Source organism: Psammomys obesus, unplaced genomic scaffold (assembly GCF_907164565.1).
Source record: "Psammomys obesus unplaced genomic scaffold, mPsaObe1.curated_primary_1811, whole genome shotgun sequence".
Taxonomy (NCBI): domain Eukaryota; kingdom Metazoa; phylum Chordata; class Mammalia; order Rodentia; family Muridae; genus Psammomys; species Psammomys obesus.
The window spans coordinates 9,787,998-9,811,978 of NW_026588752.1; the positions used below are offsets into that span (position 1 = coordinate 9,787,998).

At 50.8% G+C, this 23,981-nt stretch overlaps 1 protein-coding gene across 1 annotated transcript in view; it reads left to right on the forward strand.

Moving 5' to 3' along the window:
- Stk10 (serine/threonine kinase 10) overlaps nt 1–23,981 on the forward strand; it is an 88,270-nt gene that overhangs the window by 4,624 nt on the left and 59,665 nt on the right. The window contains exon 2 of the mRNA XM_055604544.1: nt 18,583–18,747. Coding sequence (XP_055460519.1) covers nt 18,583–18,747 — 165 coding nt within the window. The remainder of the gene's footprint in view (nt 1–18,582; nt 18,748–23,981) is intronic.

The window sequence follows — 23,981 nt, forward strand, 5'->3', positions numbered from 1 at the left end:
CTCTCTCTTTTTCACTTTATTGTAAATACTGTAAAACTACTAACAAATTAAAATCAATCCATAATCAATTCTTGCGGGGCGGTAATGGCACATGCCTTTAATGCCAGCACTCAGGAGGCAGAGACAGGCGGATCTCTGCATTCAAGGTCAGCCTGGTCTGTGGTAAGTTCCAGGACAGCCAGGGCTACGTAGAGAAATCCAGTCTTGAAGAACCGAACCAAGCAACCAACCAGCCAAATGAATAGGTGAATAAATGCAAGTGGTTAGTTCCCGTCCTGTCAGGGATGGTGGTGGGAGCTTTGTGTATTCTGTGACACAAGACACAGATCCTCAGAGGCCCAGGTCTATGCTGGCTGACCTGGTGCGGGTAGGAAATCCATAATCTGGCAGTTAGCTGGGATGCAGAAAGGTCATAGCTTGAGAATGCTACAGGATGGGTGGTCTGCTGTATGTCCCAGTATGTTCGGGGGTATCCTCATGCGTTTTACACTCTTTGGGTTGATTTACTCTTTACGCTGTCACCCGCCTTTCTTTTTTTTTCCCCTTACGCATAAGCTAAGTCAACTTTAGCATTAAGATAAAATTGCTCCCTGGCATGTCAATGGCCTCACAACGAAACTCAGCACTTTGAAAGTTATCACTATAGCAGAGCTGGCTAGGCTGATGGACGGCTTGTTTGGAGAACTCTTCCTATGTTTTAAATGCATTTGTAGGCCAGACTCCCAGGTAGGAATGACTGGGTTACAGGGTATGCCTAGCTTGAGGGTGATTTTTGAAAACCCAACGAGGTAAATTTATGGAAGGCCTTGTGCTGCCTTCTCTTGCCGGCAGCCAACCCCAGAATTCTTGTGGATCCCCAGAGAGTGAGGGGACTTTGGCAGCTGTGCCCAGACCTCAGGTGCCCTCAGCGTTGCTGGCTTTGAGAACCAGGCCAGTGGTGCTGGAGGCCTCCACCCCTCCAGGCCAGGCCTTCCCTTCTCCTTTCACCCCCTCTGCTGTTCCTCAGAGTTGGAAAGCCTGGGTTTCCGTCTGGCTCCCCTGGGGCTGCCCAAGGCCTCCTGTATCCTCCTCCTCTTCCTCCTCCTCCTCCTCCCCTACTGGCCCCTTCCACTCCTACTCCGGAAAGAGATCTGCCCCTAGGCAGTAACCTATTTCCTCTCAGCCTTGTATTTTTAAACTCAAGTCCAAGCTATTGTGAACAGTTCTTCACTAGTCAGAAAGGCACCGATGTCCCTAGAGGACACCTGGCAAGGGTCTGCTAATTGGCCCGCACTGATGCTGGCCTTGGTTGACTCAGTCACACTGTTAGTTTCCAGTAGTCTCAGGGTAGGCCAGGGTAGGTGTGGGTGTGGCTAGATGGGAGGAGGACTAATACTCAGCCAACCCCTGTCTCTTGAGGTTACCCAGATGAGGAAGAAATCTCCAGGGCCATCCTCTGGGGGTATCCTAGGGCAGCTGCTATGGAAGGCAGTAGGATCTTTGTTTCATAGTGACCCTGTTTGTTCCCCAAGCCAGTGGCTCTTCTGAGCCTCAGCCATGTCTTTGAGGAGGCATCCACAGAGAAGAATAGCTTTACCCCTGGTCTCTTCCCAGGCTGGGCCAGGATTGTTTATGATTGTTGACACTCTGGGTGCTGCTTATGAGAAGGTCTTGGCCTGTCGATGCCACTTAACTGGGAACAAGGCAGAACGACTGTAGTGCCTGCAGCTCAGCTGTGTCCCCTGGGCTTCCTGCCTGGGCACTGTTGACATTGGTGTCAGGGTCAGTCTTCATTGTGTCCAAACAAAAAACGCTGTTCTCACCTCAGAAGGAACAAGTAATCCTGGGACCAAATATGAACGCTGGTGCCTAGAACACAGATCCAGGTCTTTCTGTGTCATAATCAATGTATTGGTGGGGCCACAGGTAGGTGGGCCACAGCAAAGCCAGGGTAGGCGGGGGGCGGGGGGGCGGTGACTCTGCTGTAGGCTTCAGATACTTTCCGAGGGTGTTCTTGGCGTTTGGGGTTGGTGGAATCTGGCAGTCAGCTAAGAATACATTTTAAGGTTTTGGTAGTTGGAGCGATGTAGTTTAGACCCAGCGATGGGCAGTGGAGAGGTCTCAAAGGGACTCAAAAGTAGCCCAAGAAAATTTGTCTTTCGTCTGTAACATTTTAATTCTCCCTAACTTTTAAGTTTAGTCCTTTGGTCTTGTGGACTCTTTTAACACAGGCACAGCCGGTCCCTCCCTCCTACTTTCCCCACTCCTTCCCCCGGAACTTCACTTCACAATTGTGGGCCTCTCCTGTGCCTTGCAGATGTCCTCAGTATCCCCGGTTTCAGTCCACTCTCTTCCACATCTCAGTGTGTCCACTGAGACCATCCTGAGCACCGCCACTTGCTCCCTGGTTGGAGGGGGGAGGCAGGGCCCTCCAGTTAAATAGATGGCCATAGCTGTGTAGAGTTCAGCTGGCAGTAATGTCACCTCCACTGTCCAGTGGAATTGGTCCCAGGCCTCCCTCTGACACCTGTGCCTGAACAAGCTCAATTTTGTCACATAAAGTGGGAATGGTAGTGACACAGCCTTCCATCCACTCTCCATCATCTCTGGATAACTTCTGCCTACCGCCTGTGACACTGACGTTTCTGAGTAAGTGGCCACACTGCATCACTGGGGACACAAGACCAGAGAAAAAAGTCTGTGCGTGTTCAGTACAAATGCCATTAAAAAAAAAAGTTCTTAACCCAAGGTTGGTTGCCACTGAAGTGGGGGGCTAGCTGCCTCTGCCACCTCTGTGTGTTCCAGAAGAAAAGAGTTGGCCCTTGACGTCAGAGAGATAAGAGTTCAAATCTTGGCTGCCTCACTTAGCAACAGTGTGATGGGAGAAGTGAGTGGCTTGCCTCTGAGCCTCAGTTTCCCCATGTGTGAGTGAATTGATAAGATAGCCACCCTCAGAGCCTTCCTGAGAGTTGGCCTGCACGGAAGGTCAGCTGGAGGTCTGAGCACGTGCTCCGAGAACAGCAGCCTCCAGCAGTCCCCTCCAGCAGTCCCAGTGGGCTAGGGCTGCCTGTCAAGAGAGGGTGAACAGGGACCACAGAGCAGTGGTGGATGGGGAGCTACCTATGGGCTGGGCAGCCAGATGGTAATCAGGAAGAGGCTGGGCAGGTGAGTGGGTGGGTTTGACCCGGGTTGGCCACTGCCAGCTTTTGAGCGTGGTGGCCTGAGGGTGGGTTTGTGTGGTCTCTCTGAGGCTAACCCGGATGTCATTTGACCTCCGCATTTGAAACCTTTGACACTGGGGAAGCTGCTCATAGAAGACCAGTGTGTGTGTGTTGGGGGGGGGGTGTCTCCTCTGGAAGCATCTCATTGGCTGCTAGCTTCTAGGTTGTGTTCCTGCTGGGCCACGTCTGTAGGAGCAGGGGAGCCTGGCTGCTGTTCCCAGAAATGTCCCACAGACCACAGGAGCCGCACAGGGCTACTAGGACGAGTGACTATGTGGTACAGTGGTCATTTTAGCACCTGACAGACAGCATTGGTGCAGACGCACTTGATTTCCGGTGCTCAGTTGTACTCATGTTAAGAATACAACTGGCCTGGCCCTGTGTCCCTTCATCTCTAGGCCATTGGGCTTTCCCTCTCTTCCCAGTGGCCCGTGGGTTTGAGGGTTTGAGTTGGGCATGCCTGGGTGCTGTCAGGGCAAGGTTATGTCTGCTAGTCCCTTGGTCTACATGGCTATACACTGTGGCTATGTAAAATGTAGACGATTAGGACCACAGTGCCGGAGGCTGGGAAGGCCAGGATCAAGGCTCTTACAGAATGTTTGGCAAGGACCTGCTTTCTCACTGTGTGCTCATGTGGTGGAGGGGTGAGGCAATGCCCTTGAGTCTACTTTTCCTATCAAGACTCTGCTCCTATTTACAAAGGCCTGTCCCTATAACCTAATCACCGGGTCAGAGGCCCATCTTGTAATGCCGTCATCTTGGAGTTAGGATTTTCATAGATGAATTTCTGAGGGGGACATAGACAGTCAGGTCATAGCAGGAACTGAGTCACAAGGGCCTTGTGACAAAATGGGGGAGTTAAACATGGTAGTTTTGATCTCAAATAATGTCTTTGCTGTCATCAGCCTCCAAATCAGCCTATATAATGTCAGAAAGGACCCGTCGGTGGGTGGGAGAAAGGGGACAAGGCCCCGACCAGAGAGGGCAGTGACCACCTGAGGATGCCGCCAGGTCCCCTGGGTCCCAACTGTGGTAGCCCATGAAGAATGAAGCCTGGGTCAGCCTGGCCACTGTGTGGAGACTGGAGCAGCCTGATGGGGTGGTGGATCTCCCCCTGAAGTGTGGTTGGCCGTAGGTCAGAGCCTAGGCCTGGCGACTCGCTAGCGCAGGGTGACCTGTCTGCAAAGGAGATGCGTGCTGAGGGAGAGGAGGAGAAAGGAGAGCAGGGAGGGTGGGGTGGGGATGGGGGTGGGACTTCTGCCAGGGATTGAAGATGGTGCTGGAGCTGGAGGCAGTGCCTGGCTCCACTAGTTCTGGGCTGTGTGAGACAGAAAATGGCTCTCCCATGCCTGCTCTTCACTCACTGCAAAGGCAGCCACAAAGACATAACAGGGTCCTTGAAGGATGAAATATGACAGTCTGTGGTCAGTGGCCAGTGTCTGGACCACTAGGAGAGCTCAAGCAAGTGTTAACTCGGAGAATAATTTCTTGACCACGCTTGTATTTCAAACCTTGCAGGAGGATTGACTAGTTTTTATTGTCCACTATTTTTTCTTCTCATCCTTCAGAAAGGCAGGGGAGAGTCCCCTCACTCTACGCGTGGAGGCCCGGAGATGTCCAGTGACATTTTCAGTGTCATAGCAGGACTGGGACTTAACCCCAGGTCTTCCTGGCCAGGGCCCTGCACCTTTCCCCTACAGAGAACAGAAGGAAAGCCAGAGGTCATGTTAGGCAGAGAAGGTTGCTTCCGGAACCGTAGTGGCTTCTCATGGTCTTCTGGACTCTGTGTCTAGAAACACAACCTCCTTTCTGCGCCTGCTTCAAGCGGGTGTTGATGGTGGCCTCCCCTACAGAGGAAGTGGTGATGGGCAGGACTACAGAGGAAGTGGCTGGGGCCTCTGAGGGCAGAAGATGAGGAAGGTTCTTGTCGCCCTCCTGGGCCCTGGTGGGTGGGTGGGTGGGTGGGGTGGCTGGGAGGCAGGACCTGTCATAGGGACATACACCCCAAGGGGCTTCCTGCCCCCCCTCCACAGGCACCTCCCACTTCTGCTCTCTCCCTTCCCTTTTCACTTCTGCTTCCCCCTGTTGCACTTTTTTTTCTATTTCCTACCTCCATACCTTTTGTTTAAACCAACATGTTTCTTATCAGAGCAAGACTAAAGGGGAGGTGGAGAGACGGGGCTTTGAGGCACGGACTGGTAACGAGAGGGTTAGTTCTGTGTGGCCTGACAGAGAAGATGTCTGGTAGAGGAGATGGGGGAGTCTCCAGCCCCCAAGAAGTACTGAAGGAAAGCAGGGCTTTGCGGGGGGGGGGGTGCCCCGTTACTGCTGCCTCACTCTTGAATGCGCTGGCAGCCAGCTCCTCCCTCACTGTTCCTCAGAGCAGCCTTCACTGCTTACCATTCTCACCTTAGTCAGGGCTCTGCCCTTCAGAGTTCAGAACCACAACGGGCTGCCTTGAGCGTAGGGCTGCCTGTGTCCCTCTCCTGGGGATGTAAAGTCCCTGGGGACAGAACCGGTTGGGCTGGAGAGAGGGTTGTTAACCAGAGAGGAAGCAGTTGGGTAGAAGGAATGACTTCCTTGTTATTGTTGTTTGTTTGTTTTGTGCTTTGTTTCTCGAGACAGGGTTTCTCTGTATAGCCTTGGCTGTCCTGGACTCCCTTTGTAGAACAGGCTGGCCTAGAACTAACTCACAGAGATCCTCCTGCCTCTGCCTCCTGAGTGCTGGAATTATAGGTGTGTGCCACTGCTCCTGGCTTACAAGAAGGAATGACTTCTTTGGCATTGTTTGTTTGTTTTTGACACAGGGCTTCTCTGTGTAGCCCTGGCTATCCTGGACTCACTCTGTAGACCAGGTTGGCCTCAAGCGTAGAGATCTGCCTGCCTCTGCCCCCTGAGTGCTGGGATTAAAGGCATACTCCACAACTGCCCCTGGAGAAGGGATTTATTTATTTATTTATCCATCTATTTATTTATTTATTTATTTATTTATTTATTTATTTATTTATTTATTTATTCATTCATTCATTCATTTATTTTTAAGGAATGACTTCTAATGACTGAAGCTCAGCACTGGCCATGGTGGCTGATTTTACTAGTATATTTCAGAGCCCTTAATAAAGAGGCTTTAAGGGGGGCTGGAGAGATGGCTCAGATGCTCTTCCAAAGGTCCTGAGTTTAATTCCCAGCAACCACCTGGTGGTTTACAACCATCTAGAATGAGATCTGGGGCACAGACACACATGCAGGCAGAATGCAGTATAATTAATAAATCTAAATAAATTTTTAAAAAGAGGCTTTAAAATGTTCACATACACACGAGCACACACGTGCTCACACATACACGGGCACACTCTATGTGTGTGAATGCTTTGCCTGCCTGCATGTTTGCGTACCACCTGCATGCTTGTTGGCTCTTCTGGACCTGGGGTCATGAGTGCGAATCACCAGGTGGGTGCTGGGAATTGAACCTGGGTCCTCTGCAAGAGCAATAAACGTTCTTAATCACTGAACAGTCTCTCTAGCCTTTGTATTTTTATTTTTCTGTGTGTGTGTGTGTGTGTGTGTGTGTGTGTGTGTTGTAGGTATAGGTATATGTACATGAGTGCATGTGCCTGAGGAGGCCAGAAGAGATGACATTGAATGCCCTGGAGCTGGAGTTATAGTTGGTTGTAAGCTACCTGATGTGGGTGCTGGGACCTGAACTTGGGGGTTCTGCAAGAGCAGTATGCGCTTTTAACCCTTGAACCATTTCCATGGCCTTTCCACAGCCCTGTGGCCTCAGTATTTGAAGCTGTGAACTATAAGTCAGAGCAGGCCTTGGCTCTGTGGAGCAATGGGACAGTCCGAGCACAGGGAGAGCCGGCGAGACAACTGTCGGTGCTGTGGTCCTGAGTCTGGGCCTAGACTTCAGGTGATTGTGGATTCCCGGGGGTGACAGGCGCATTCTCTGGGGGCCCCTCATTGCCTGTTTGTGTTGAGGCTGCTCTGGTCAGATGCTTGGGAAGGTTCCTAGGGTCAGCCTGTATTTACTGCCCTCCGTGGTATGAAGATAAACATGATTTGCTGGAGATAAAGAGGGCCACCCCGGGGCTGTGGGGTGTTCCTGAGGCCTGTGGCACAGCAAACCAGACGGATACCAGAGCCTTGGGGATGCCAGGGCTTCCATGGCTGCCCCATGCTGGGGAAGTCTGGGGGTGCTGAGGACACCCTGGATAGTAGAGAGGCAGCTAGACTCTCCTGGAAGTAGGAACCAGCGTTGGATCTTGCTTTCCTTTCTGGAAAGCTATGCCTTGTCTGGGAGCCAGGCCCACTCCTGGTCTTCCAAAGTGGGTGTCGCTGTCCAGAAGGATATCTTGGGACATGGTGCCCCCCCTGCACCAGCATGCCGCCCTGTTTGTCCTCAGGAGTCTTCCTACCTTTGCTCTGAGCCTTGGGCTCTTTCTGGAGGATTTCTCCTCTAGAGCTCCCCTTATCTTCGGAGGCAGCAGGAAATCCAAGTGGGCCAAGGGCATGGCTGGGTACCACTGTTAGTGGGGAGCTTAGAGCCCTACATGCCAGGATTGGCCCAGTGCACAGCTAGCAGGGGCTGGAGGTGATGGTGGGAGTGCTTCGTGTACATTGGTGAGGGGCACGTGGACCCTAGAGGACTTGATCTAGAACGAGAGGGAAGGATGGTGGTTACCTGTGCCTGGGAGCCTGGGAGAGAGAGGATGGCTAATGGCTAAATAGAGAGGCTGGACGGGAGAGCCTGCTTGTAATGCTTCAGTGCAGCTACGGTGGAGGCGGTGGAAGTGGAGAATGATGTGTTGACGTGCGTGCGTGCACAGGCTCGCACATCATAATCTAGCCGCATCTGCTTGCCCAGTGCCAGGTGTACAGGCAGCACCACAGTTGGCTGTACTTTGTAAAGTAGTCACAGAGGTTTTGTAGGGTTTGCTTGTTTTGTTTTCTTTTGTATTCTGTTTTGTTTTCGGCAGGGTCTAACTTTATAACCCTTGGCTGGCCTGGATCTCTCTGTGTACGCCTGGCTGGCTTTGCACTCACAGAGATCCACGTGCCTCTGCCTTCTGGGTGCTGAATTTAGAGGCGTGCGTCACCACACCTGTCTCCGCAGAGGGCATTTGAGTGTTGCCAACACACAGCCATGCTAAGTGGCTGAGGCGACCGACCTGCAGACTGCCAGATTGGGATTGTCACATACTTCGCGTGTAATGAGAAGTCTCCCCGAGCCCTGTGAACACATGAAATTATTATGCCCTAATTAGAATGTAAAGAAACTAAAACGTAGAGAAATGTACCGTCTATTCCTTTTTCATTAGTTGGGCAGGGCCTGTCCTAAGCATTCTCAGGCCAGCTCAGCGGACGCTGTCAGGCAGGAGCCTTCATGCCCTCAGTGTAGAAAGGCAGAGGGTAAGGAACACAGTGCTCACTTCAGCCTGCTGCGGTCACGCAGCTGAGAGCGTCAGCGTGGGACGGCTGTGCCATGGAGGGATGTGGAGACGCAAACATACAAGATGCAGAAAGCAGTGTCTCTGAGGTTCTGTTATTTTTTTTTGTGCCATTCTATTTTTAAGATTCTTTTTTCATGTACTTGGGTTATTTTTAGAATAACAAAAAATAACATGGGGGCCGGAGAGATGGCGCAGAGGTTCGAAAAAGTAGCAGTGGCCAGATTGTGGTGGCGCACGCCTTTCATCCTAGCACTCAGGAGGCAGAGGCAGGTGGATCTCTGTGCGTTCAAGGCCAGCTTTGTCTACAAAGCAACTTCCAGGACAGCCAGGGCTACACAGAGAAACCCTGTCTCGAAAACCAAAATCAAACAAATAAAAACAACAACGACATGCTGACTATAATTCTTAGAGTTCTGTGATGGGAAAATAATGTGAAGTCAAAGGATCCCTGAGTTGCAGGGATCAAATGAGATGTTATTATAAAAGTACAGCATACTCTCCCCTGTGTTCTTTCCTCAGGCGGGAGGCAGCCTGGCAAAGAAGGGAGCTTTGCCTCCCAGGAGGCAGAACCCATGGCTGTCTTCCCCTCACTATCAATGATATCTTGGGGCTGGGTTCCTCACCACATTCGAAAAGCTGGGATCCAAAGGTTCCCACATGCCTGGCCAAGTTGGACGGGCTGCTGGGCTCCTTGGCCAAGGCCATGGCTTGGTATCTTTGAGGCTGATCCTGTTTGGGTTTGGTCCCAAGCCAGAAGTTCTTGGAGGCTTAGCGTTTCCTGGTTGTGCCAGGATGGCCCACCAGGCCTCTCCTCCTGGGGATGTCGAATGTACATCTGTGGGACTGTCCCTCCTCTCTGCTTTTGTGCCGCATAATCTTTGCTGTCCTCAAGTGTCACTTCTGAAACTTGGCTGTCGTTGAGCTAAAGTTTGGCAGGGCACTTACTGACGGGGAAGTGGCTCTCTCTACTTGGCAGGACTTGTTAACTGTGTATGTCCTGGCCCAGCCAGAGGTTTTGGCTTCTGTCAGGCAAACAGGTGGCATCTTCCAAAAGCAGAGCAGGATGCCTGGAGAACCAGGAGGAAACTGACTCCTGTCACTTTCCAGTCTTCTCTCAAGTGGACTATCTCACTGTTTTGTAGTGAGTACAGACACAGCTTTCCTCTGGCCTTTCCATCTACTCATCCATCTGTCTGCTTAACCATCCTCCTACCCACCTGCCTCAGTTACTTTTCTACTGCTGTGAAGAGACGTAGTGACCAGGGCAGCTTACAGAAGAAAGAAAATTTCTGGGGCTTACAGTCCCAGAGGGTTAAGAGTCAGTGACCATCATGGTGGAAAGCATGGCAGCAGGCAGGCAGGCAGGCAGGCATAGTGCTGGAGCAACAGCTGAGAGCTTACATCTGACCCACAAGCAGGAGGCAGAGATAGAGGGAGCTAACTGGAAATGGTGTGGTCTTTTGAAATCTCAAAGCCCACCCCCAGTGACACATGTCCTCCAATCAGGCCACACCCCCTAATCCTTCCCAAACAGTTCTACCAACTCAAGCATTCAAACATACGAGCCATTCTCACCCAAGCCACCACACTACTCATTTGTATCTCTCCTCCCCCTCACTCATCCACCTATCCGTCCATCCTCCCTCATATCTGTCTTCAAGGCGCCTTCCCTGTTCTCCCCACCCCATTCCCTGATCGTTCTGTGCCAGGCTCTGTGAGGTGTAGGCTGAGAGGAATCAGACACGGGCTTGACCTTCATAGCTCACAGCTAACTCAGATCTGTGTTGCCCATGACCATGGCAACAGCCGCCTATAGTGGAAACGCTAACAAGGGGGCCAGAGTGCTGGCCGGGATGCTTAGGCACTGTGTGGTCAGATTCAGGAAGTGTTTGTGCTTGTAGGCAGTGGAGCAAGAGATGTTGAGGGAGGTCTGGGTCCCAGTGCCGTTGGTCTGGAGCCCCTGGAGATGGTTGGCTACTAAGGCAAAGACTTGGGCAGAGAGCCAGACCTGCCTGAGTTCAAGCCCTGGCAGTCACCATCTAGCTGTGTGATCTGAGACAGGTCTCTTTCTCTCTTGGCCTTCCTTTTTCTTCTCTACTCTGCCTGAGCCTTTGCTGGGTGAAGGCCAGTGCTCAGTATCCTGCTTCCAAGGACCTGCTTATTATCTTATCCTGAGACCACAAGGCTGCCACTACTATTGGGTCTTTTCCTCCTGCCTCTTCCTGCCTACTGGGCTTGCCAGCCTTTGATCCCAATTCCTGCTGCACACCAGCCTCTAGACCTGCTACCTCTGGTCCCCTTCCTGAATGGATACTGGTCTTTTCCTTGCATATAACCAGTTCTTCTGTGGCCTGGTTCCCTCCAGAGCCAGATGCCTCTCTCCCTACTTCCTGAACCAAAGCTCTCCTATGACTTGTGGCACTTGTCACCATTCCCTATGTCCTTATACCAATCATCAGCATCCAGAGATGAAAAAGCAGAAACGTTTAGCCTTGCCTGTTCCAGACTTCAGCCGTTACCCACACATGCGCTTTCATGGACAGGTCAGCTGGAACCTTTTCCTCACACCTGAGCCCTAGTCAGGTTGCTAGGAGACCTCAGTTAACAGCTGTGTGTTTGGGGTGGGAGTGTCTGCTCCTCCCTCCCTCCCTTTCTCCCTTTCTCCTTCCCTCCCTCCCTCTGTTTCTTTCTCCCTCCTTTTTCTATCTCTGGGTTTCTCTGTGTGTCCTGGAACTCACTCTGTAGACCAGGCTGGCCTCAAACTCACAGAGATCCTCCTGCCTCTGCCTCCCAAGTGCTGGGATTAAAGTCATGCTTCACCACCACCACCACCCAGCTCCTTTTTCTCTTTCTGAAAACAAACAAACAAACAAACTTCTGGAGCCTGGGGCATTGAAGGTATTCCCCTGCTTCTGAGAGGACGTTTTTCTACTACAGAGGGCTGGGAGCTAAAGCCCGAGTGTGGTTCCCACTGGAATGCTGTGCAGACGTGAGGCTGCTCGGAGTGTCTGCCGTGTTCAGTGTGGCAGCCACTTCTTCTTGGTCAGGAGGCATTTGCCACATGGCAGATGCCACCAAGGAAACTCAGGTTTCACTTCATTTTCTTCCGAGTCATGTACACCTCCCTAGGCAGCTAGCAGCAGCCATCTGGACGGGACAGCTCCAGTTGCCAGCCTGTAAGACCCTGTAAGGCTGGATCTGGGTACATGCTTACCTTCTGTCCAGGAGACTGGTTTCCTGTGCACACTTGCCAGCTGGCATTGGATGGAAAGCGCTTGTCCTCCGTGGCCTGTCCCCAGCTCGTCTCTCTGTAGGCGTGCACGATTCCCAAGGGCAATTTCATTATCCTGCCTCGTTATTATTTTGGCTTAGCTGGTTGCCCTCGTTGCTGGATTGTTCACTCGCCGTGTTAAAGGGTTGTTAATGTCCCATTAAAGCAATTTAATAGTTGTCTCACCATTAGGCATTTAGGCCGCTCCTACCTCGTTTCCGTTATTATGGGCCATGAGTGGGATCCTGTACATTTCTTTTGTTGTGTTTCTTGAATTATTTCTTGGCTTTAATGTCCAGAAATTAGGGATAATAGGCTTAAAAGATAGATAACTTCAAACCCATCTCCAAAACAAAACAGGGTAGTTTTGGTCAGTTGTTACCTTTGGAAGACTGAAGCTATTTATATTCTTTCCTGTAATGAGGACCTCTGTTTTACTACATAGTCACCAAAATCTGGTCGTTATTGCTTGTTTTTGCTAATTTACTAAGTGTACAGCAATCTGTTTCACTTTTTTTAAAGGATTTATTTGTTTGTTTATTTGTTTTTCTGTGGTCTTAGTTGAACTTTCCATGTTGGTCCCCAGGTCTCAGGTTATCTCTCTTGGGAATCTTGTGAATGTCCCTCTGTGGTCAGGGTGGGAGTGGAGATGGCCCTTGTTACATGTGTGGCTGGTGCTAAAACACTTCCTTACATGCCTGCTCTCTGTGGGAACATCACCCCCTCCCCTACCCCTAGATGGGAGACTCATTTCCTTTTTGGTAGCAAATGACGCTAAGTCCCCAAGGGAGTTTATTGTCTTACATAACCCAGAAATCCAAGGGCTGTGAGCACTGTTGGGGGCAGCTGGCTCCAGAGCTCTGATGTCCTCAGCACTCTGGCTTCTCTCTCTGTAGGCCCTGCCTCTTGTCTTTCCCTCTCGGGCGGAAGAGATAAGATGGACTATCCCATATGAGGACAGCACTCAATGGTGGGATACTCGCCTCGTATGCGAGCTGTAGCACCACCAGACGGTAACAACAGCAGCAGGGCCGGGGAGGTGGCTCCGTGTGTGAGTACCTGCTGTGCAACCTTGAGGGCCAGAGTTTGGGTCTACACCACTCAGGGGGAAGCCAGTAATGCCAGCCTATGGGAGCTGGAGCAGGCAGTCCCCTGGGGCAAACTGGTTAGATAGACTAGCTAAAATCATGAGTTCTGAGTGACGTAGCAAGACACCCAATGTCCACCTCAGACCTTCACATTCATGTAAACACGTGTGTCTGTACATGTACAGACACAGGCACACACACCATACACGCCAAAAAACCAAAACCCGCCTTAGACTTGTTAAAATGCAGGGCTGGGGATGTGATTCAGTGGCAGAGCCCTTGCCCAGCATGCATGAGCCTTAGATCTGAGCCCCAGCATAGGAGCTGGGAAGGTGGGAATGGTGTCCACAGTTCTCCACCCTTCTACTCTGCAGTTTAGCTAAAGCTGCTTTTCTGGTAACCTTAAAAAACAAACAAACAAACAAACAAACAAACCCCAAGCAGACAAGAAACCATTTAGGAATAGTTTGCCCACCTTGGAGCAGTAGCTGTGACAAGGCTTGGCTCTGGCTGGTTGGGCCTGAGTGTGCACCTGACCATGGTGGGGTCAGCCCTTTTGGACCCTTGGACGGAAAGTGAGACAGTTCCCAAAGACAGTAGAGGTTTGCTTCGTGAACCCTGGGAATGGGGTGCCCAGGATTTCTTTCCAGGCAGCTGCAGAGGCCCCAGGTCCCTTGTATTCTACACCCCATTCTACTTCAGTCATTGTGCTCAGGCTTGGGTCTCTGCGGTCTTTCGTGGACTCCGTTTCCCTGTCTGGATAATGAGAATGTGGACTTGAAGTTCAGGAGATGTGGCTGAAGGCCTGGCTGCATTCTGCATTGTCAGGCATTTCCTGGTAGGGAGGGGACCAAGTGGTCAGCTGGCTGCCAAAGAAGGTGAGGGTCTGGGGCTTGTCCTCTGCCTGGCTTTCATGTTACCAGGTCTCAATAATGCCCCAGCTCCTGAGCTGGCTTGCTGCACCCCGAGGTAGGGCAGAGCTCCTGGCTGGGCTGGGCTGGTTGGCCCCACCTCCTCTAGGCTGGGCCCCAGGCTGTCACAAGGGAGAGGATTGTTCCCACAGAGTGTCTGGGCCAGAAAACACAAGTGGCCACTGTGTCTGCTCTCAAGGGTGTGGGCTTCGAGGTTAGAGACAGCCAGCAAGGAGCAGGGCAGGGGATCCCCCTCATCCCTGGCCTCGCCTCAGAACTAGTGGACGTGGACTTTTGAAGCCTTGATGCTGTATGTTTATGGAAATCCTGTCTGCTTGCTTCTGCGTGCACCTCATTTGTTCAAACCCTCAGCTCTCCAGGCTTTCCCCATAGCACAGAGAGAGCTCAGACATCGTGCCCCACCCTCCAGCTGTACAGAGGGGAACCAGAAGCCCAGGCAGGACTGGTGCTGACTGTATAGGCACCTTTGGAAAGCAGTTCGATCCAAGGACTTTGAAACACCAGGGGCCTAAGTCCTCTTCATTACAGATGTGTGGCCCTGGACCGTGATTTCACCGCTCTGAACATATGGCTTCTCTTTTTATTGAGAAGGGTCTTCTTGGGCTTGAGGTCCTGAGCTCAAGTGATTCTCCCAAGCAGTTGGTACTTCAGCCATCACATCTGACTGTCCCATTTCTTACACATAAAACAAACAAACAAACAAACAAACAAACAAACAAACAAACAAACAAGCAGCCTCTAGAAAGCACAGCATTCTCTTTGAACCTGAGAGCCCAGTCAAGACCACGGTCCTAGACTCCATTCTCCCCTTTCCAGGCCTCAGTCTGCTGTCTGGGAAGCAGGCCTGTGGCCAGTGCCTGCCTCGGTATCTGTGGGAGGCTCATTGCCTGCACCTGTCAAGGCCCCCTGGCTGGGACTGGTTGGTACTGGCTGTGCGTGCCATTCTTCTTTAGCTCGTGTCAATTGAACCCAATTGAACCCTCTGGAAGTGATTTGGTGCTCAGAGCACCCAGGCTTGTGCAGAGCTGGCCTTCACAGCCTGTCTGAATCTCAGCCTCTGTTGACTGAGAATGGAATTTGCCTTCCAGGTCTGGGTGGCACTGGTCAGCACTGACCAGTTGTTGCTGTTTTGTTTTTGTTTTTTGTTTTTTTTAATCCACAGTTGCAACATCCTCTGTTGCCTTTTGGGAATGGATTGCTGCCTCAGCCAGGCTCTTAAGGAATTTGATTTTGGCACAGTCACTGCATGGCCCCTCCCTGGTGGGTCCTGGCTTCTGAAATCTGAGTAAGGCACTGGGCACCGACCAAGCAGTCTTGGTGTTGACACTGGCTCCTTGCTGGAGGCCCAGCCCTTTGGTCAATGCTGCTTTTACAGTGTAGGGCAAAGCAGGTTCTGTGCACTCCTGGGAAACTGTCCCCATTCCTCCACATTTATAGGAAAACATCTTTTTTTTCAGGAAACTCAGGAAAAGGTGACATACAGCCTTCTCCCCTCAGCACAAAAAGGCCGTGATGAGTGGATGACTTTTGCCTACCTCATTTATGGCTGAAGAGGTGCTGTGGTCCCCTGACCCTGAGTCTGCCACCCACAAAGGTCTCACCCTTCCTCTCTGCCTCTTCAAAGGAAAGGAAGAGAGGGAGAGAGAGAGACTCTAACTGCTTATCTCATGGATTTTTTTTTGGCCGGGGAGGGGCGTTGGAGACAGGGTTTCTCTGTGTAGCCCTGGCTGTTCTGGAACTCATCCCATAGTGAGTCAGGCTGGCCTCCAACTCAGATATCCACATGCCTCTGCCCTCCTGGTGCTGGGATTAAAGGCGTGCACCAGCACTGCTTAGCTCTAAAGGTTTTTTAAGGTGTTCTGAACAAGCATTCAAAATTGGACACCCCCCCCCCCCCACACACACACACACACTTGTCCTGCTGATCTGAGATCCTGGTCTGGGTTCTGGAGGTCTCATGACCTCTAATCTGAAAAGAACTTCGGTGGAGGAAGACGATCACTCGTTAAGGTGCAGGCTTGGAAGCAGGCTACCAGAAGTCCAGACGCACCCTGCTACTTTGCTCACAGAGCTTTGCCTCTGTCTCTCCCTCTGCGAGTGGGCCGGTAGCTGTACTGCCCCGGAGGATGCTTGAGATAGTAATTGAGTTAAAACACCTAAGAAGTGTAAGCCAAGGGTGAACAAACTCTGTCCCCTATAAACGTGGAACTGTTGTAATCACTGCAGGGGACGTGTGGCTCTTAGCAGCTTAGCTAGGAACACCTGAGTTGAGAGTAGAGCGGAGAATGCTGTTTGCATCCTCTGCACCACTTCCTTCTCAAAGGCTCCCTCTCAAGTTGGTGCCGGGGCCACGCCCATCCTAAGCAGCCACCTGGTCCCTCTCAGCAGGATATGCAGCACCTTTCCATCCAGACCTTAAATCCTGAGGCCAGGGAGAGGGCAGCTGTCAGAGCATGTAGCCACCCTATACGCGCCTCGCCTAAGGCATAGCAAAAGTCATTCGGTTTCTGGTTATGGAGTTTTCTGGTGCAGGGGATTATGTGGACTTGTAATCTAGACCTGCAGTTCTCAACCTGTGTGTTGAGACCCCTTTGGGGGTCAAATGACCCTTTCAGAGGGGTTGCCCAAGACCCTCGGAAAACACAGATGTTTACATTATGATTTATACCACTAGCAAAATTATAGTTATGAAATAGCAACGACATGATTTTATGGCTGGAGGTCACCACACCATGAGGAGGTGTATTAAAGGGCCTCAGCATGGGAAGGCTGGGAACCACTGGTCTAGAGAATGTAAAGGATCTATGAAGGAAGATGACCCAGGTGCGAATTCCAGGCATGTCTCCTCTCTGAACTTGGACTTGGTTATCAGTCTTGCAATGGGAGAATCTGAGCTGCCGGTTGCCCTCTGTGCTCTGATCCTCTAAGTGACTATGTGTTGTCACCTAGGCCCTGACGCTGGTCAGAGTAGGCGGGAGGCATGGCACCCTCAGGAAGGCATGGGTGGAGCACAGATGCTCACAGCCCCGGAGCACCCAGTGCTTGGTGACAAGCAGCTGGCTGCTGGCTTTTAGGTCCACGTCATCCCACGGTGTGTCCTCCGTCAACACCTCAGTCCTCATGAGCCCCTGCGGTAGAGAGGCTGAAGGTTATAGCAGCTTGGGAACACCGAGGGAGCTGTGGTTCTTGTGTCATGTTTCTGGGGCGCCTTGTGAGGAGGAATGGTGCCATCGGCTCTGTCATTCACATGCTTATCTCTCTGTGTCTCTCTCTTTTTTTTTAATTTTGGCAAAATAGCATTAATCTTCTGTTTATCCCATTAGCTTCTCCAAGGCCTACAGTTCTTAAAAAAGTCCGTAAGCCATGGAGTCTTCACTGTTGTATATGTTTCAAGGTTTTAGTTTGTTATTTTAGTTTAGTTTAGAGACACTGTTCCTACATGTCTCTCGCTATGTAGGCCTGAACTCACAATGCAAACCCAGCTGGCTTCAAGCTCCCAGAGATCCTCCTGCCTCCACATTCCCGAGTACTGAGATTAGAGTCATGGCCTGTGTCGCCATGCCTAGCCCAAAGAGTTTTCTGTTTGTTTATCTTTAAATCATCTCCAACAAACTCGGGGTCCTCTGAGCAGCCACCCTACCCCACACAACCCCAGGTAAACTCTGAGTTTCTTTCTCTGTCACTGACTGCCTTTGCTTTGTCAGACGGAATCATGCAGTATTTAGCTTTGGTGCCTGGCTTATTTCGCTTAGGCCAGAGACCTTGTGTTTTCAAGGCTCGGTTGTTACCGTTGCAGCATTTCCTGGTGGAACAATAGCCATTGCACTTATGCTTCTCTGGTCCCTTAGGTGTGTCTCACCTTTGGCTGTGGGAGGTATGGTGCAGCCGGAATCCCTGTTTTGTGCTCCTTTGGCTCTGAAGCTGTGGGATGGCAGCGTCTGTCTGTGTTGGTCCCCAGAGAAGGGAGCTCTGTAGTGGCTGTCTACCACAGTCCAGCCTTACTCCAGTACTCCTTCCTCCACACCTCCCCGCTCCTGTTAAGTTTGGTTTCTTGGCTGTGTCATCCCAGCTGGCTAAGGTTTTCTCTCTCTTTCTCATCAGATAAGAAGCAGTGTCCTGCCCAAGTGATGTGTGGCCAGGAGACAGTTTTAATATGATGCATTCGGTACACCCCCGCCTTCCCCCTCTTTCCCCCACAATGGGTCACAGTGCCAGTGCTCATGAGCCCTCTGTTTCAGGCTTTTTGTGGGTGGCTATCGTGGGTAGAGCTTCCCTCAGATTTTTTTTTGTTTTGTTTTGTGTTCTTTTCATTTTTATATTATAAAGATTTTATTTATTTATTTGTTTGTTTATTGTGTGTGAATGCACTAGCCCATCCTTGTATTTACTTCATAGTTTATTTTATAGTATGGTTATATCTTACTTCCTTATTAAACACATAGAATGTTCTTTCTGGTCTGAGATCCCCTGTGTTGACACCTCATGTGCCCTGGCTGTTGTTAGGATGTTAACTGTCTGTGTCAGGACAGTGTTTTAGTTCCCTTGGACATCCATCTCTGTTTTCATACTTGTATGGGGGCCTGGGAAGCCTTCTTTTGCCCAGCCTTTCTTGTAACCTTCCATGTCTCCACTTTGCAGGCCAAAAACAAGGAGACCGGTGCCCTGGCAGCAGCCAAAGTCATTGAGACCAAGAGCGAGGAGGAGCTGGAAGACTACATCGTGGAGATTGAGATCCTGGCCACCTGCGACCACCCGTATATCGTGAAGCTCCTGGGGGCCTATTACTATGACGGGAAGCTATGGGTAAGAGCACGGCAGCCTGGCCACCGATGCCCGCCATGCTCGCTCAGCATCTGCTGTGTGGGCCAGGGCTGCAGCAAGGGGGTGAAGTCGGCTGCTCTGAGTCCTTGGCCTCCCTTCCCCACACTCCCCTCCTCTCCCCACACTCAGGCCAAGGCCGCAGAAGCAGCAAAGTGCTGTAGCATACAACCCAGAGAAGGCTGGGCCTGCCTGTCTGTTACACGTATGTGAGTGGAAGGATGCGTAGTGATCATTGAGAAATCCGAAACAGTACAGTGGTTGTGTTGATGCGCAGGATGTTCCTGGTTCATACTGCCAGCTGGGGAGACTTGGGGTGGCTCCCCCAGTGAAGCCTTTGTGCGTGTTAGGTCTGATGTCCTTTCGAGCTTGAACACAGCACCCCATAAGGAGTTCTCACCTTGTGGTGCCTTGGACACCGAGCAGTCCAAGACTGAGCGATAAATTCTGGATGAGTGTCCAGAAGCCTGGCATGGACAGGACGCCTGAGTACTAATCTTGGCGACATTTGCAGGACTCACACATCTCTTATTTCTATGCTCTTCCAACCTGAGCATCACCCTTGGCTCCTGCCAAGGGTCTTGAGACCTCACTGGCTGCCCTGCAGATATCCCTGTCATCAGCCTGCCTCATGTTGCTACCTCTCAATTGGCAAAACTCAGATGGCCTAGAATGTGCATTTTGCTAAACTTGTTTTCTGCCAAGTCTCTCTGTCTCTCTTATGTGTGCATGCATGTGTGTGTATGTTTCCAATGGTGAATATTGAATTCAGGGCCTTTGCTCTACCATTGAACTACATCCCAAGCTCAATAGTATATGTATGTATATATATATATATATATATATATATATATATATATGATATATATTAGATATATATTATATCATGTATATATAAAATATATAGTATATGAATGTGTGCATATATGTATGTATGTGTATATACATATATATGTATATCTCTTTCTCTCTCACACACACACACACACACACATACACATATATGAATAATCCCCCCTTCAAACTCTGGGCACCAAGGAAGCAAAGTGATATGTGTGCAAGAAATATCACAGCTGGGGACAGTAGTGCAGGCCTGCAATCCCAGCACTTGGGGAGGCAGAGGCAGACGGATCTCTGTGAGTTCGAGGCCAGCTGGTCTACAAAGCAAGTCCAGGACAGCCAAGGCTACACAGAGGAAACCATGTCTCAGGGAAAAAAAAAAAATCTCAAGTAAATTCCAGGAGTATCTGGCAGTGTCAGAATCCTGTAGACATTTGGAGACGTGGCTGAGGGCCCCCATGTATGCGACATCTCCGCCAGTCTTGCCACCGCAGATGGGAGGGGTGGTTCAGAAGTGTCCATTGACCAGAAAGGATGTTTTAGGCACGGTACACACCGCTGTGGTGGTCTGGTGTGTTTGGAGGGTTTTCCATATCTGCTCAGGTCTCAGAGCACCTGGAGCTTGCTATTGGCCAGCGATGGTTTGTCATCTTCCGTGCCCAGTGGGAAGCAGAGTCTTGGCTTTTAATGACAGAAGGTTTGACTTACTGGTGCTATCTGGAGAAACCTGGTTCACTGGAGAAAGATCCTGCTGCTTAGGAAAAAGGAAAGTTCAGAAAGCCCCATGAACTTTCACCTCCCGGACAGGAATGGAAGCCTGCAAGAGGAAGTCAGTGGCCAAGGGACAGGGGCTTGGCCCTTCCCCAGCTTGTGTTAGCCTAGTGCCCATTGTGTGAGGTGTCTGAGGAGGAACTTCTTGAACATGAGCTGTTTAGTGGGCGCATATAGCTCTGGAGGTTCAGGGCTGTGGTGCCAGAATGGGCTCTCTGACTGGGCTCAGGTCAGTCAGAACCGCAGAAGGTTTTGCTGCGGAAAGTCTTGTGGCGATGGTATGAACCAGGGAGTTCCTCAGGTCCCAGAAAGGACCTCATTACTTGGTTCCTTCTACAGGCATGTCTCTGGTGACTTCATGGTGACTTCACTCTTAAAGGTCCTACCTCCTGCTAACACCATTACAGTGGGGACCAAGCTTCCAGTGCTTAAAGTCTTGGGGGACACACCCAAGCCATGGCATAGCTTCCCCTACCCAGGGCTTTGTGCCTTGTCACTTGCTGCCCCCCCTCTGTTGCGCCTATTTTAAAGCTCAATTTTATTTGGGGTTCCTTCAAGCCTCTCCCTTCCAACCCCCCAACCCTAGCTAGGAGAGAGAAGCTTAGCAGGGAAAGGGGTGCAGACCCCTTTGCTTCTCCTGGCTGTTTTGGGTTGATGGCTTCTTTTAGGTCTATACCAGTTCTCCACCAAAAGCACAAGCAGCAAGCAGTCTCCTTCAAGCCACTATGTTGAAACGTTCCATCTTTCCACCCATCTCTGATTTCTCCAAACTTGTTCACCACACAGCACACACTGTCTCTCTGGGCTCTCTTATTTATATCCCTCAGAACCCTAGACTACGCCTCTCTCTCTTCATGTTTGCAGGCCATTACTAGCCGGCAAAGACCATACCCCACAGGAGGCAATTATAGGCTGTGGACAAACTAAAGCCTGAACTAAAATCCCACACTTGGGATTAAAACAGAAACATATCTATGTAACATAACTGAGTTTGCAGAGAAACCAAAACTGCTGTTATACCCCTCTATTCCCTCTTACTTGCTACCTGCTTCTCCCCGGCTCAGTCCCCTGTCATTTGCTACCCATCGCTCTGTCCCTGTTACTTGCTCTCCCCCAACTCTGTCTCCTGTCACTTGCTACCCCCAGCTCTGTCCCCTCACTGGCCCCCCCCGCCCTCTCTTGGGGGAGCCACTTCCATTTTAAAGTCCTGTTTGTTCCTTGTCACCTGGAACCGGGAGGTGGAGCAGGATAAGGAGAATCCACAAGTGGTCTCCCTTTTTCCAGAGGAAGAAACAGGCCGGAGAGCCAGGCCTCCTACTCAGAGCCAAAGGGCCAAAGTGGGCGGAGCTGGACTACATACTTTCTCTGTCTGGGTTGGTGAAGCTACTCCCCCCCCCCCCTTTTTTTCTGACACAGTGTTTCTTTGTGTACCCTTGGCCAGCGGCCTGGAACTAGCTGTATAGACCAAGATGGCCTTGAACTCACAGAGTCCCTCCTGCCTCTGCTTCCGGAGTGCTGGGATTAAAGGCGTGGGCCACCACTCCCCAGCTCCATAGAGCAAGTTTTTGTGTTTGTTCCAAGGCATCAGACATTCAACAGAGAGTCAACAGATGGAAGGCAGACTGCCATTAATGTCCTGGAGCCCCTTTGAGAACTGTCTTTTAAGGGCTGTGTGGTGCTTGCTTCGAAAGCCTGATGACCTGAGTTCAGTCCCCAGAACTCACCTTCAGATAGGAGAGAAGTGACTCTCTGCCCTCCCCACCTGTGCATGGTGGCATGTGCACTGATTGTACACACACACACACACCATCATCATCATCATCATACTAATAATAGTATTAATACTTGTTTTTAAGCAGTTAGAAGAAATTAGACTGACATCACTAGGTTAGTTAAAGAAAAAAAAGGGAAAAAATCGGAAAAGCAAAAAGTGAAATGACTTGATTTTTTTGCATGTGTGTGTGTGTATGTGCGCCAGAGGACCCACTGTTAACATTCAAAATGCACAGAGGCAGGCATGGGGCTCTAACAGTTTAAACCTCTAGGCATGAAAATATCTAGAAAATGCATTTTGAATGTTTTCCTGCTTGGGAATTTCTTTATGAGAATTTTTTAGAGTTTTCAATGTCTGTTTTCAAACTGGCATCACCCAGCAACTTCTGATGTGCGCTGAAGTTCCGCTGGCTTATTCATCTGTCCACCATCCTCCTACCCACCTGTCCACCATCCCTGCATCTGGCCCTCCCCCACCATCCCTGCATCTGTCCCCTCCCCACCATCACTGTATCCACACCTCCCTCCCCACCATCACTCCATCCACAACCCCCACCTACTCTCCACACATTGGTGGAAACATCAGGTAGGTAATTACAGCAACTATGGAAATCGCTCCTATAGACCTCAGATGCTGTCTGACAATATTCTTAGCTTTGGGACCTGTTTATACAATCATTCCAAAAGGATTTGTGCAGTAGTCACAGGGTATTAGTTCACACACACTCACGAGAGCACACACACACACTCACACACACGAACGTGCAGAGATGGGGAACGAATGGCTTTTTAAGAGGGCCAAGATAGCCTAAGATAATTTGGCTCTGGAACTGCAACATTCAAACTCGCCCATTCACCAACGTTCCCTTTCCGTCAGGCAGTCAGCTTTTGTAGAATGCTTAGTGTGGATGCAGCTTCTTTTGAGAACTTCAGTGCATTTAGTCATTGTTGCTTTTGGACTGGGACAGCCACTCGGGAGAGACACAACTGGTGCAATAATTGGAGGCCATCTTGTGCAAGGCCTGGATGCCAAGGTGAAGATTTTAGACCTGACCTTGTAGAGGTCGGTGGCCTCAGCACTTCCTGGGACCTACAGTTGTGGTCAGTAATGGGGCCCCCCGTGGCCCTCTCAGACTGTAAGCTGGGATGCCGCCGAGCTGCCTGTATGTAGTTTGAGAGCCTTCTAGGTGAGTCATGGTGGTTTAAGTTTGAAAACATCTATTTTAGGCCTTGGCAACCCAGTTGCAGTTTTGCTCAGAGGAAGTACATTCTGTGTTGTAGAAAAAGGTCAGGTTTGGGGGCAAGAGGTAGAGCACTGGGTCCAGTCAGAAGCAGTTCAGAGAAGACCTGGCCAGAAGCCTTAAGGATGTGATGTGGAACACGGAGAAGCTTCAGGGGAAGGGGCAGCTTCAGGGGAAGTGTCTTGCAGGATGCATAGGCGTTGGAAAGAAGCAAGACTGGCTAAGTGCAGGGGCCTGCCTGTGTGGAAGTGAGAAGCCATGTGGTTCTGAGATTGAAGGTGGGAGGCCACAGTGCCTACGGTGTCACTACTGTGGGGTGGCTTGAGGCCCAGGCTTCCTGTGGGGGTCTCAGGAGGCAGCTTTCCCATGTAGGTGTATAAGGGAACCAATCAGGGCTGCTCCCAGGGATGGCCGCTGAAGAGCTGGCTGTTAGCCAAGCTCCCGCATCCCATCCCGCACAGGCCGGGAGGACCTTCCTCCCAGCAGTGACTCCCGCACCTGCCATCCCACAAAGTGAGGTCACTTTCTTCCAGGGTTCTCAATCCTAGCAGAATCCCTCTAGAGGACCCTCACCTCCACTTCCGCTTTCAGATA